Source organism: Fistularia commersonii, chromosome 22 (genome assembly GCF_037954325.1).
Source record: "Fistularia commersonii isolate RoL2024-O1a breed Wild chromosome 22, RoL_Fcom_v1.0, whole genome shotgun sequence".
NCBI lineage: Eukaryota > Metazoa > Chordata > Actinopteri > Syngnathiformes > Fistulariidae > Fistularia > Fistularia commersonii.
In genome coordinates, this window is record NC_141305.1 from 738299 (window position 1) to 751977 (window position 13679).

General features: G+C 40.8%; 2 protein-coding genes across 2 annotated transcripts; one reads left to right on the forward strand and one right to left on the reverse strand.

Moving 5' to 3' along the window:
• The first annotated feature begins 854 nt into the window (after positions 1-854).
• mrps30 (mitochondrial ribosomal protein S30) lies at positions 855-5239 on the forward strand. The gene is made up of 5 exons (XM_086169491.1): positions 855-1482; positions 1930-2075; positions 2498-2603; positions 4031-4207; positions 4350-5239. Exons 1-5 carry the CDS (start codon positions 927-929, stop codon positions 4604-4606), a joined length of 1242 nt encoding a protein of 413 aa, XP_086025617.1. The 5' UTR covers positions 855-926; the 3' UTR covers positions 4607-5239.
• A 3828-nt stretch (positions 5240-9067) lies between these two features.
• On the reverse strand, positions 9068-13274 carry emb (embigin). The gene is made up of 8 exons (XM_086169653.1): positions 13021-13274; positions 11605-11682; positions 11336-11519; positions 10925-11007; positions 10723-10859; positions 10386-10547; positions 9583-9737; positions 9068-9502 (listed from the first exon to the last, which is right to left on the reverse strand). The coding sequence occupies exons 1-8, from the start codon at positions 13229-13231 to the stop codon at positions 9442-9444; spliced, it is 1071 nt and encodes a 356-aa protein (XP_086025779.1). The 5' UTR covers positions 13232-13274; the 3' UTR covers positions 9068-9441.
• Positions 13275-13679: the final 405 nt, after the last annotated feature.

Sequence of the window (13679 nt, forward strand, 5' to 3'; positions counted from 1 at the left end):
AACTTAATTCATTTGCAAGACGATGTGCGGTGATGACATTCACGGAATGACGGTAAATGCAGCACAGAGGATGCCACCCAAAATCCGTCATTTGATTCATAGAGATCTTATAATTAATAATTCACATTTGGGACGTGGTTACTTTACATTTTTATGAATATATTTTCATCATATTTCACGAATAATTGAAAATACTCCAAATAAATGACTTCTGTGACTTCGGCAGTAGGGGACAGTGTTGGGGAGGAGCTAGCAGGTTAGCTTGTTTGAGAGCTAAGAAAAAAAAAAACGCGATTTGATCATAATCTTGGTATTCATCATTTACAATAGGGATGTTGTGACTAATACATTTTCAAAAGGTAGTTTCATTTAATTTCGCGAATAATTGAAAACACTCCAATTAAACGACTTCTGTGAGGTTCGGCTTCAGCAGCAGGGGGCAGTGTTGCGGGAGGAGCTAACAGGTTAGCTTGTTTTAGAGCTCACCAAAAAACGTAATTTGATCATAGTCTCAGTATTCACAATTTACACTAAGGATGTTGTGACTTTAACATTTTAGAAAGGTATTTTTTAATCATATCTCGTGAATAATTTAAAATACTCAAAATAAATGACTTCTGTGAGGTTCGGCTTCATCAGCAGGGGGCAGTGTTGCGGGAGGAGCTAGCAGGTTAGCTTGTTTAAGAGCTAACCAAAAAACGTAATTTGATCATAGTCTTAGTTTTCATAAGTTACAGTCAGAATGTTGTGACTTTAACATTTTAGAAAGGTATTTTTTAATCATATTCCGCGAATAATTTCTCAAAGTACTCAAAATAAACGACTTCTGCGACGTTCGGCTTCAGCAGCAGAGGGCAGTGTTGCGGGAGGAGCTAGCAGGTTAGCTTGTTTCAGACATCCGAAGAAGAACTGCTGAGCAGAGAAACATGGCGGCCCACATCAGGCTACCCTTGCGTATTCTTCCAAACTGGATTTTATTCAGACAGCAGACGCTTCTCCACACCGAGGCCGGGCTGAAAGAACCCGCTTACCCCCCCGTCGTACCCTCACTGACGGCTAAGAGCCAATCTGCCGTGCGGCGACGAGCGGAGGAGCAGGTGGCGCGGATCAAGGCGTCCTCCGTGGAGGAGAAGCTCCGGCTCATCACTCGGATCCAGCGGAAGAAGTTCGTCGTTTACCCGCAGACCTTCGCCCGCAACGCGGACAGATGGTACCAGCACTTCACCAAGACCGCCTACATCCCCGGCTTGCCCGAGAAATTCACCCAGATTGAAGGCCCCGGGCTCCCGGGCGAGGAGTTCGCGGAGCTGCGCTCCATCATCTGCAACACCATCCTGCAGGAGCACTGCTTCACCAGGAGGCCCCGGGTCTTCCTCTACAGAAGGCAGGAGCTGGTCTTCGGACCCTTTCTGAGGAACCTGGCGATCGGACTCACCTCCAATCTGGCCAAATACAACCCCCTGCTCCGCTTCTCCAGCCTGGGTAGGTATCACTGCAGGACATGGGTAGAAATGATGTTCAGACCTGCAGTGAGTTGTGTGGAGATCCACCCAAAACCACCTCTGTGTTGAGAAAGGGATGGTTGATAATAGTGGAGGAAATTTGTCAGTTATTACAGGAAACGATCTAATAGGAAGGAAAAGATCAGAGAAGTGTATTAAATGATAAACTGAATAGTTCAGGAAACTTTTCCCTGAAGATCTGACAGACAGCGAAGGGAAAGGGAAAGGTCTCCTTGCTTTTCTGAAAACAAACGTAAGGTAAACATTGAATCCGAGGCGGTGATCCTCTGGAGGAGGTCCGGTTCTGGAGCGAGGGGAGGATGGACGGGCGGATCGCTGCGGCCGCGGCGACCCCAAATGTGTTTCCTCTTCTGGAGATGAATGGATGAATTACATGATGATCCACAGCTGTGTGCTCCTCTGTCAGATTACGGCCCCGAGGTGAACTTCTACTGGAGGAGAGGGCAGAGGATCATCCCGAGAGGCCACAGGAGAGGCCACCTGGAGCCCACCTGCTTCCAGGTGGACGACCGGCCGCACTGTCAGATCAGGACCGCCGAGCAGCTGCCGCAGGTAAGAAGCCACGAAAATAACAGCTCTCAAATGCAACATGAAACTTTGGTACCATTTTCACCCCATTTGAAGGTTTGGGACTCGAGGCATCCTTAAATGTCACTCCAAAAAGCTCCATCTAGACTCGTAGAGATTTAAGCCCATTACTATATTTTTAAATAACAATAATAATGATAATAATTTTTTATTTATTTTTTTATTTTTAATTCCTCTTCCCTCAGCCGCAGGGAATCTTCAATCTTTGTAGTTACAGTTAACTGTTAAGACAATTCATATTTCATTGTATTTCTTATTCTTCCTCCTTTCTACTATTATCTATTACTGTTATGTTTTTTTACTTGAAACACTGGCACAACAATTTCCTTTGGGATAAATAAAGTTGTTCTCATCTCTCATAACAAAATGCTCATTTTCTGTCCCAGTTCACACCAATCGAGGCCTCCTACTCTGCAGAGGTTCCCGAGGTCACATACGCCCCAAACCTCATGCCTCTTTTCAGACGACAGTACGAGAACCACATCTTCACAGGTAACACACACACACACACACACACACACACACACACACACACATACATACACACAGTGTTATTCTCTGACGGTCTGATGGTGTGCCTCTCAAAGTGAAACCACTCACAGAAATGCCTTTGCAGGGGATTTTAACTCCAGGTTACTGGTTTTAATGTATTCGATTGAAGACGAGGACCCGTTGAACTTCAGTGATTCTGTATTAAAAGCATCATTTCAGCTCGATGAAGGTCTTCTGGCCTTCGGACCTCCATGTTTCCCAAACTATTAGTTGTGGTTTCAAAGATCCGTTTGCCTTTTTCCGTTTCCAACCGTTTCCACTCCGTGGGTGAACAACAGCCAAATAATCAGAATAGAATCCCTGCACGCGACAAAATGTTGTTTTAACAATACCGTATAACAGGACATTTAAAAAAGTAATTCAGTTTTAAGGAAAAGAAAAAGTTAACTTAGCAGTAAAAAAAAACCCAAGTAGTGCTTCAAGAAGTTAAAAAATCTCAAATCAGAGGAAACCATAAATGTCAGAGAATCCATGGTGGAACCATGGATTCCCAAACGGCGTCCTCACAGCGCCACTCCTTCTGGACGAGCTTCCGTCTCCTGGTTAAAAAAAAAAATCAATTTGTTGAACTTCATTTTCTTATACATATTCTTGCTTTTGTTCCTCGAGTCACTGGGCTCGTGCGTATGTATTTACATATGTGTACATATAAATATGTATGGGTTCAATTAAGCAATATAAACCCCAACCTCCTCTGTTGAGTGCTGCCGGCATCTTCCTTCCATCTACCAGGCAAATAAGAATAAGAATAAGAACAACTTTATTTATCCAGAAGGAAATTGTTGTGCCAAGTACAACATAACAATAATAAATAATGGTAGGAAATTGTATAGACAGTATAAAAAAAGGAGGGAGAATAAGAAATACAGATAAAACTATAAAGTGTCAAAGTCAAGGCTATAAAGTGTTTTAAGGTCAAATACACCGAATGACACCCGTTTCATTCTTTACATCCTCTCATTCTGTTATGTTAGATATTATTACTGTTTGTCATTTCTTTGTTTTTTTATAAAGTTCTTTTTTCTTATATAAAAAAATGGCACAAAACCAGGGTCTGGAACTGATTCACAGTGTTTGACTTCATTTCACCTTCATACGTGTTCTGCTGCTGCCGCCGCCGCCATTTACCACCGCCGTTCAGTTTTGCTGTGTGTGTTGAGCCGTGTGTGTGTGTGTCCGCGGTGTCTATCAGTGTGTTTGTGTGAGCTTTGGTATGTGACACACACTGGAAATGATTGAAAGTAAAGCCTTTCTGCTCTTCTGTGCCACAATGAGGTCAAATTGGTCATCGACCGGAATAATCATCAGTCTGACCTCCAAAACTTGTCCAGTAGTTCTGAAACGAATCTCCGGGTCACGCGATGCAGGTTCAAAGCTCCCCGACCCGATCCGCTACGGTCACACCCAGTTCCACCTGGTTCCCGACCGTTACCACCGGGACCGGATGGCACGCCAGCAGCAGTCGGATCAGGTGGAGGTCTTCCTGCGAGCCAACGCCATGGCCAGCCTGTTCGCCTGGACCGGCGCTCAGGCCGTCTACCAGGGTGAGTCCGGGGAACACGGGCCTCCGTTTATTTTTCCACAGATAGAAGATTCTAGAAACTTGGGTGTTGGGCTGTTTTCATTTTCATGCTGTGACGCACGTCCGCTTAGAAGATGAAACAAAGCTTCTCTCTGAACCTCCAGGCTTCTGGGACCAGGAGGACGTCACCCGGCCCTTCGCGTCCCAGGCCGTCATCACCGACGGACGCTTCTTCTCCTTCTTCTGCTACCAGCTCAACACGCTGGCTCTGTCGGTGGAGGCGGACGCCGGGAACCCCAGGAGGAACCTGCTGTGGGGCACGGAGAGCATGCCGCTCTACGAGGACGTGCGGGACGGGCAGGTGGTGGGTCTGAACGATGGCGTGATCACGCTCCTGGTCCAGTTCCTCCTAAACCAGTGAAGACCAGACGGAATCATCAACGACCAGCCTTCCAAGGACAAACCAGGAAAACGTGTGGCGATGAGGAACACTGGTTGTAAAAAGTGTCATGTTTAAGGCGTATGATGGTATGAGATGGATCTACACACACACACACACACACACACACACACACACACACACACACACACACACACACACAGGTATATAGATATATATCTACATACATATATATCTATATCTGTATATTTACATATATAAAAAAGGATATGTATACTTAAATATGTATATGTGTATATATACACGTATGTATGTATGTATGTATGTATATTTGTCTATATATACGTATGTATATATATGTATATGTGTATATATATATATATATACACACCTATCTATGCATATTTATGTATGTATGTGTATATATATTTTTATATGAAAATGTCAATCATTTTTAATGGCTGGTATTTCTTTGGATGACTGTCAGCAGAAACCACTTGTACTTCTTCCTCCATCCATTGGAGGGCAGCAGCCCCTGGATCCAATGCAAACTGCAAATTGTATTTATGCAAGAATTACAAACCAAAAAAAACATTTGTGTCAAAATGAGACTGTTTATTGCTTTCTGTTGAATAAAATTTACATTTAAAAGTACTCGAGATAAGCATTGCAGGAAACAGTTGTGAACAATTTCAGAAAGGCAACTCCTACAGAGCAGTTAAGTCATCAGTGCAAAATAAGAAAACTTTACTTATATGTGTATATTTGTGTGTGTATATTTGTGTGTGTATGTGTGTATATATATATATATATATACATATATGTATAAATATATAGATATTTAAGTATACACATATGTATCTATACACATATGTACATGAATATATAAAATATATATAATGAATAAATTTAAATATAAATCTTTGTATATATATACACAAATGTGTGTGTGTGTGTGTGTGTGTATATATATATATATATATATATATATATATATATATATATATAAATGTATAATATAATCCTTTTGAAGGACCGGTGTTTCTTCAGGCAGCAGCCTCTGGATTCAATGCAAACTGCACAATGTAATTATGCCAGAATAAAAAAAAGAAAACCTGTGTCACAATTTATTACTGCCTGAAATTTCAGAAAATATATCATACAGAAAGTGCAGTTAATTCATCAGTAAATTACAAGGAAACATTATATATTTATTCATATATGTATATTAACATGTACACAAAAGTATGTAATTTTGTATACATAAAAACACATGCATATACGTTTAAGTCTATATCTATATGTATTTATATATAGATATATACATACATACATATGCATATATATAAACATACACATTTATGTGTGTATGCATATACATTTATACATCAATTAATATATGTTTTAATAAAAAAAGTAAATACAGATATATAAACAAATTTATAGAAATATAGCTACATACGTGTGTTCATATATAGATACTCAAGTGTGTGTGTGTGTATATGTATATTTGTATAAATACATATAGGTACATATATACATATTAATATATATCTGTATATAAACGCATACATATATTATGCATGTATATATATACTTATTTGCATTAATACATATATGTATGCATATGTATGTATGTATATACACATATGTGTATACGCATATATGTATTTGTATTTATATAAAACCCACATTCTTTATATATATATATAAACATATACATGTATGTATTTAAACATACATACATTTATATCTTGATGCATTTATATATGTATATACATTAACACATATGCATATATATTCAAATATATACATATAAGTGAATTAATACAAACACATAAATATATGTGCAGACATATTAATACGTATATATGTATACATAAATATTTGTCTATGTACAAATGTATGCATGCATATATATATACAATATTATACCTTCATCAATATATATATACAGTGTATCTATATTGATGTATACATATGCTGATTATATTGATGTGTACATGTCTACATGTATGTATATCTATATACACATATGTGTATACATATTAGTTTGTATATTTATATACATACACATGTGTGTGTGTATATATATATATATATATATATATATATATACATATCTAAATATAATCAGGTATGTATACATGCAAATATGTTTATATGTATTTACACGTGCAGCTATATATTCACATACCTGTGTGTTTATGAATATACTTACAGGAAGGTGTATTTAAAATATATACGCATATATAATTGTGTATATAAACACACACACATATATTTATATATAAACACATACATACAAACATATACATATTTGAATAGACATAGACATATTTTTGAGAAGATACATCCGATCATGTTTATATATTAAAGATATATATATATAGATTATGTATACATATATACATATACATACACATCACTGTATAAACACATATGTATACATATATACACATGTATACATAAAAATGTAAGTATACATATGTATATACACACTTATGTATACCTATATATATGTATTTATATATGTACTTATATATACTTATTTATGCATAAATAGGTAAACATATATGCATGAATATGCATATATTCACATATATGTAAATATATACATACATAAATATATATACACATATGCATATATATATGTAAACATAAATATTTCTTAAACATATGTATACAAATATATATTAAGAAATACGTTTGTATATATATATATGTATACACACATATCTTGTATGGATGTTTATACACCTGTGTAGCCATATATATACATATGTATGTGTAAATATATGTAAATATATCTACATGTATATATATACAGACACACACACACACACACACATATATATATATATATACACAAATTATATACACATGTTTACATATATATGCATGTATATATGTGTTGAAAACATGTAACTTGCTTTTGTTATCTGCATGTGAATATAAGCCTGTCTATACAAAGACAGTTAGACTTCCCTTCCAAAATCGAGAAACGCCCAGTGAAAGTGGGTTGTTCCTGTTTCTTAAGATTGTGCAAAATGTTCCAGACAAGGAATGTCACATGCAATCAAGAAACGCACAAAGGATAATAAAAAGAGAGGGTGCAGTGAGTCACGGCCAGAATATAACGGATCGTTACTAAGCGTGACATCGTTTACTGTCCTCGCAAGCAAGAAACCTGATCTGTTTCTCCTTTCTCAAGAACATAAGTGTTGGGCCATTAGACCTGACAATATGTATATAGATGCATAAATATGTATACCTATATACATATGTATGTTTTTATATGTACTTATATAGACACATACATGTATAAATAAATATAAATGTATGTATATCTATAAATATATACACACAATTATGTATACAAATACATATGTAAATGTGTATATATAAACATACATGCATGTGTATATACACACATATTTATGTATGTATATACACATATATGTATGTGTGTCTGTATACATATTTATTTATGATTTTTTATATATATATATACATACACATATGTGTATGTATATATATATACATGTGTGTTGCTAAATATGGAAAAATATGTGTGCATATTTATATATATAGATACAAACATATAAGTGCATATGTATATATACTTATTTGTAAGTATACGTCATGAATATATATATATTAATATATGTATATACATATATATGTATGTATATAAACACACACATTTTTATGTATAAATATACATACATTTATGATGATGTGTTAATCTATCTCTCTCTCTATATATTTATTTGAATATATGTGTTCATATAGACATATAAATCAAATCAAATATATATATAATCAAATACATTTCAATATATATAAACATATGTATATAAATATGTATACATATATAAATATATATGTGTAATATTATCATTTCATTATCAAATATCAAGGCAGATGTCCAAAGACTACTGTTAGCATATACTGCTACATGTATGTCTTCCTGACACTAAATTCTGTATATGCGTGTACAAATTTTTTATGTTAATATATACACATATTATGAATATATACATATACAAACATACTTGTGTATCTATATACATAAACACATGTGTAGCTATATACATGTATGAATATATATGTTTGTGTATATCTTTATATACTCACACATATGCATACTTTTTCTATATATACATGTATGTATACACAAATATGTATATCTCTCTATATATAAATATACACGCATATACATGTATATATATATATATACATTTGTATATGTATACATACATATGTGTATACATATATGTAAATATATATGTATAATATAATAATCCTTTTGAATGACCGGTGTTTTTGAATAATCCTTGTTTCCGCTGAAGTGAAGGCGACTGAATGACCGTCAGCATGAAGTGTTTGCACGTCTTCCTCCGTCCACTGGACGGCAGCAGCTTCTGGATCCAATGCAAACTGCACATTATATTCATGCCAGAATTACAAACGTTCGCGTCACAATGAGACTCTTTATTGCTTTCCGTTAAATACGTTTCACATTGATATTGCTTGAGATCAGCGTCGCCTGAAAGACTTTCCGAGCTTGAGTCTTACCCGATCAGAAAACCTTTCGCTTTACCAGACCAGACAAGGGTGAGAGGGTGAGAAGGTGAGAAGGCGAGTGCTCGCCGTCTAGGAGGCGCCGCTCGGCGACGCCAGAAGAGCTGACGACGAGCTTTGCAAGAAGAAGAGGAAGATGTGCAGCGGAAACCGCAGTCACCATCTGCACAGGAAGTGACTGCTGTCCATCTTGAAGGCTCTTGAAGGCGGCGTGAGGCTTTCTAAGGTTGTGGAGCAGATGTGTGGAGGCGAGCAGGTGATGAAGGTCTTCAAACTCTGCGCTGCCTCACTGAGGGGCTGTCCAAAGGCCCGTCACCTTCCACCTGGGTCCTGATGGACACACACACACACACACACGTCATGGTGACGTTTCTATGGTTACGCCGACCGTCCGAGACTCTTCCACTCACGGGGCGTCGGTGCCGTCGGACGCCGTCCCGCCCTGATCCGCCGCCCGGCCTTTCTTGGACTGGCTCCTCTCGTACAGCAAAATGGCGGCGACCAGGACGGTCACCTCCACGGCGATGGCCAAGAAGGGCTTCAGAGGCTCGTAGAAGGTGATGACCTTCAGCGAAGGAGACACGGGAGGACGGAGAACTTTCATGTCAGAGGAAACAAAACAGTTGCAAGTTGCAAACAATTCATTAGAAAGTTGTTAAATAAAGAAGAAGAAGGTGATTTAAAGTTCTTACGACGCTGAAGAGATGGACCTGTGACTGAGGAATTATAATTTAATCAACCGAATTCAGTGATTCCAAATAAAAATGAAATAACACAAACTCCTGGTTTGAAAAAGTCTGAAAAATAAAACTCAGCCAATCAGTGAGCGGAATTCTGCCAAAGCACAACAAATAACTAACACTAATTATTATATATTATTGTTTCGCTTATTGATATTATAATGATTCTTCTTCTTTTGGCTTTTCCCTTCAGGGGTCGCCACAGCCAATCAACTTTCTCCATCTAACCCTATTCTCTGTTATATAATAATAATAATAATAATAATAATAACAATGATTATTATTGTTATTTATCAGTATTATTATATTGTATGATTACAATTATTATGAGTAACAATGATGATGATTCAGTCGACCAGAAAATGACCATGAAGATCAAGAGGTCAATATTGATGAAATATTATATTGTTATAATATTATATGATATAATTTCTATATATAACACAAGAGACTGGGTGGTGGTTCCCCCCGACCTTCAGCTCCACGTGACTCCTGGAGATCCCGATGGCGTAGACGGCGCCGCAGAAATACGAGCCGGAGTCCGCGAAGGTCAGGTTGTGGACCAGCAGCCGGCTCTCCTTCTCCTTGCTCAGGATCTGGTAGCGTTCGGCCTCCGAGGAAACCTGGATTTCCCCCTGCAGGAAGAGAACTGACGTCATTTCATTCCACGAACGTTCACCCCGTCATTCAAACTCCTGGACAACCAAGGGTCTCCATCGAACCTCCTGCTTGTGGAACGCGGGGAGGAACCCGGAGAACCCAGAGGAACCTCTTGGTCTGACTGAAAGTGGGAAGTGGATCTCCACCCACCTCCGCGGTCACGTTTCCTCTGAACCACTTCCACGTGCTCGGCTTGGGTTTGGCCTCCTCCATCTTGCAGATGATCACGGCGGTGTCTCCGAAGTAGCTGACCACGGGTTTGTCTCGCTTGTCGTCCATCTGAGGGGCTGCAGAAGAACGTTCCGGTGAGAACCTGCCGGCCCCGCCGAGCAGCCGCGGGACCTCCGCCTACCTGCCAGGTGGAAATCGATCTGAGCCTCGTCTCCAAACACGCAGGAGTAACGGCCGAGGTCCTCCTCGCCGGCTATGATGAAGCTGGAGAGACAGAAGATCCCAGAACATCAGAAACACATCAGACATGTCTTCTGGTTCTTCAGCTGACAGGAAGATCACAGCTGGACTGAAAGACAGTCACTGATTCATACACTGGGGATGGAGGGATGGATGGATGGATGGATGGATGGATGGATGGAGGGATGGATGGATGGATGGATGGAAGGAAGGAAGGGATGGAGGGAGGGAGGGAGGGATGGATGGATGGATGGATGAGAGATGGATGAGAGATGGATGGATGGATGGAACAAGAGAGAGAAGGACAGGCAGATGGCTCTCTATCCATTATCAGAAGACAGATGGTCCTCACCCCCTGTTGAGGTTGTACTGCTGGTTCTCCAGCTGCAGGTTCCTCTGGCTTCCCTCGATGTTCTCCCCGTCTTTCCTCCAGAGGCCGGAGAGGTTGGCGAGCCTCCGCTGGGCGCCGGCCCAGGTGCACTCCAGGGTCACGTTCAGCGGCCGCAGCACCTGCACACTCTCAGTGTGACTCCCACCTGGATGGTCGTGATCACAACCACAGCTGTGAAGATCTGGGGTGAAGATCTGGGGTGAAGATCTGGGGTGAAGATCTGGAGGTACCTTTCAGGACGACGCTCCGCACCTCGGCCGGCAGAGGGGTGACGGGCTCCAGCGGCGGGGGGGTCGGCCCGCTCGTCTCTGGAGAGACATGTAGACGATAGAGCTGAAACTATGGGATGTGATTACAGTGTCTGTATACGACATCGCATCCCGTCTACGCCGGTTGTCCGTGTTGCGTCGCCATGGTGACGATGTGCCAAGTTACCACCGGGGCGCCCGGGACCGCCGTCGCCCTGCCGACCGGCGGTTCAAGGGTTCCCTCCGGCCCCTGCAGGGCTGTCAGATGTTTTCAGCAGGTCGGTAGGACGCCGCCGGCTGGAAGATCCCGTCATGACGAAGTTTCTAAATTTCAGAGAGGCGTAAATGGCTTCTGGCCTTCTGTTCTGTGCCCGGGACCTTCTCCTCTCCCTGGAGGCCAGCACACCTCCAGACCTCTGCTGGGGAGGACCAAGCCTTGAGTGACAGTGACTGCATGAAGGTCTCCTGCACATCTGGACACACATCTGTGCCTCAGAACAACCTCCAACCTGCCGAGGACCTGTGGAGAGCAAAGGGACCACCTGGACCTCCAGGACCTTTACAAGATGCGGTACCAACCATGACAGGTAGGGACATTTTGGAGTAATCAGACTACCGTAATTTCCGGACTATTGGGCGCACCTCAATGTAAGCCGCGCCTGCTAGCTAGCCGACGGCGATCTTGGGCTTCCTCCTGCGCACTATAACCGTCAAAGTCGTCTTCTTTGGAAATTCTCAGAATTTCCCGGTCATTTCATCGGTCTGATGTGACAAGGAAAAATGTTTTAGCGGCGTGAAAATCGTTAGCAATCGTTATCAATGCATACATTAGCCGCATCGTTGTTTAAGTGAAAAAAAGTTGCGGCTTATCGTCCGGAAATGACGGTACTTCTGTCTGCTCGAGATGGCGCAGGTGCTCGAGGTGGTTCTGCAAGGTTTCCACGTGAGTGTGAGGTTAAGATGCGGCTCCTTCCATCAGGACGGGTCTTAGAATCATTTCTAAGATTTAATTAGGAATTAAATATTTTTAAAAAGTTAATTATTTCATAGATTAATAAAGTATATAGATGAGATAAAAAACACCTGCCTCATTTGTATAGAAATGGGAGAGATAATTCATATTTGTATCTTACTGCAATATTAACATATCCTTCACTATCACACACACACACACACACACACACACACACACACACACCTGCAAATGCATTAAGTTTTCAACAGGGACAAATGCATATAATATTAACAATCAGATCACATCTCATTTCCCTTGAAGGTCCCTGATCCTTGGATCCCTCTTGGATGAGATGTTCAGAGGACCGACACCTGGAGGATGTTTCAAGGTTAAAAGCACGGAGGTCGAGCCGCCGCGTGGACAAAAACCCAAATATCAATTACTTGCGTGGGTGTCTCTGCAGGAGACGAGGAGCAGGAGAGCGTGAGAAAGCAGTTTCGTCCAGGACGCCGTCATGGTGGTCCACCTCCCTCGATGTGTCTCCTGGTGTCCGTCCTCCTTCCGCCTGCCGCATCTCCGCAGCTCCCTGACGCAGCGTGCGTCGGAGCGCCGCCGCCGCCACCGCCGCCTCCTCCTCCTCCTGCATCCATCCATTATTCACGGCGGCTGCTGAGCTCCGTCCTCCCTCCTCCTGTCCGGACCAGGCAGGAGGTCTGCAGGCGAGGACGCGCTCAGCTCACGGCCGTCCAGCCGATACACTCACATAACAGCATGTGTGAAGGTTATACGAGCTGTTTTTATACGTTTTCAGTGTGCGTGTGTGTGTGTGTGTGTGTGCGTGTGAGGGCTTTATTTTTATCTATTTTATTAATATCACAACACGACACTGAAGAACCCGGGTTCTTCTTGTCCTCCGACACCAGGAAACTCAAAATGGTGTTAAATAATTGAGTAACCCTCTCATTCGCACGTCACACGGTGACGCACCGTTCATTCATTCATTCATTCATTCATTCATTCACACACACATCATATCGACAAGCAGCCGTTCACATCACACACACAACCATACACATGTCATGAAGACACAACTATTCACACC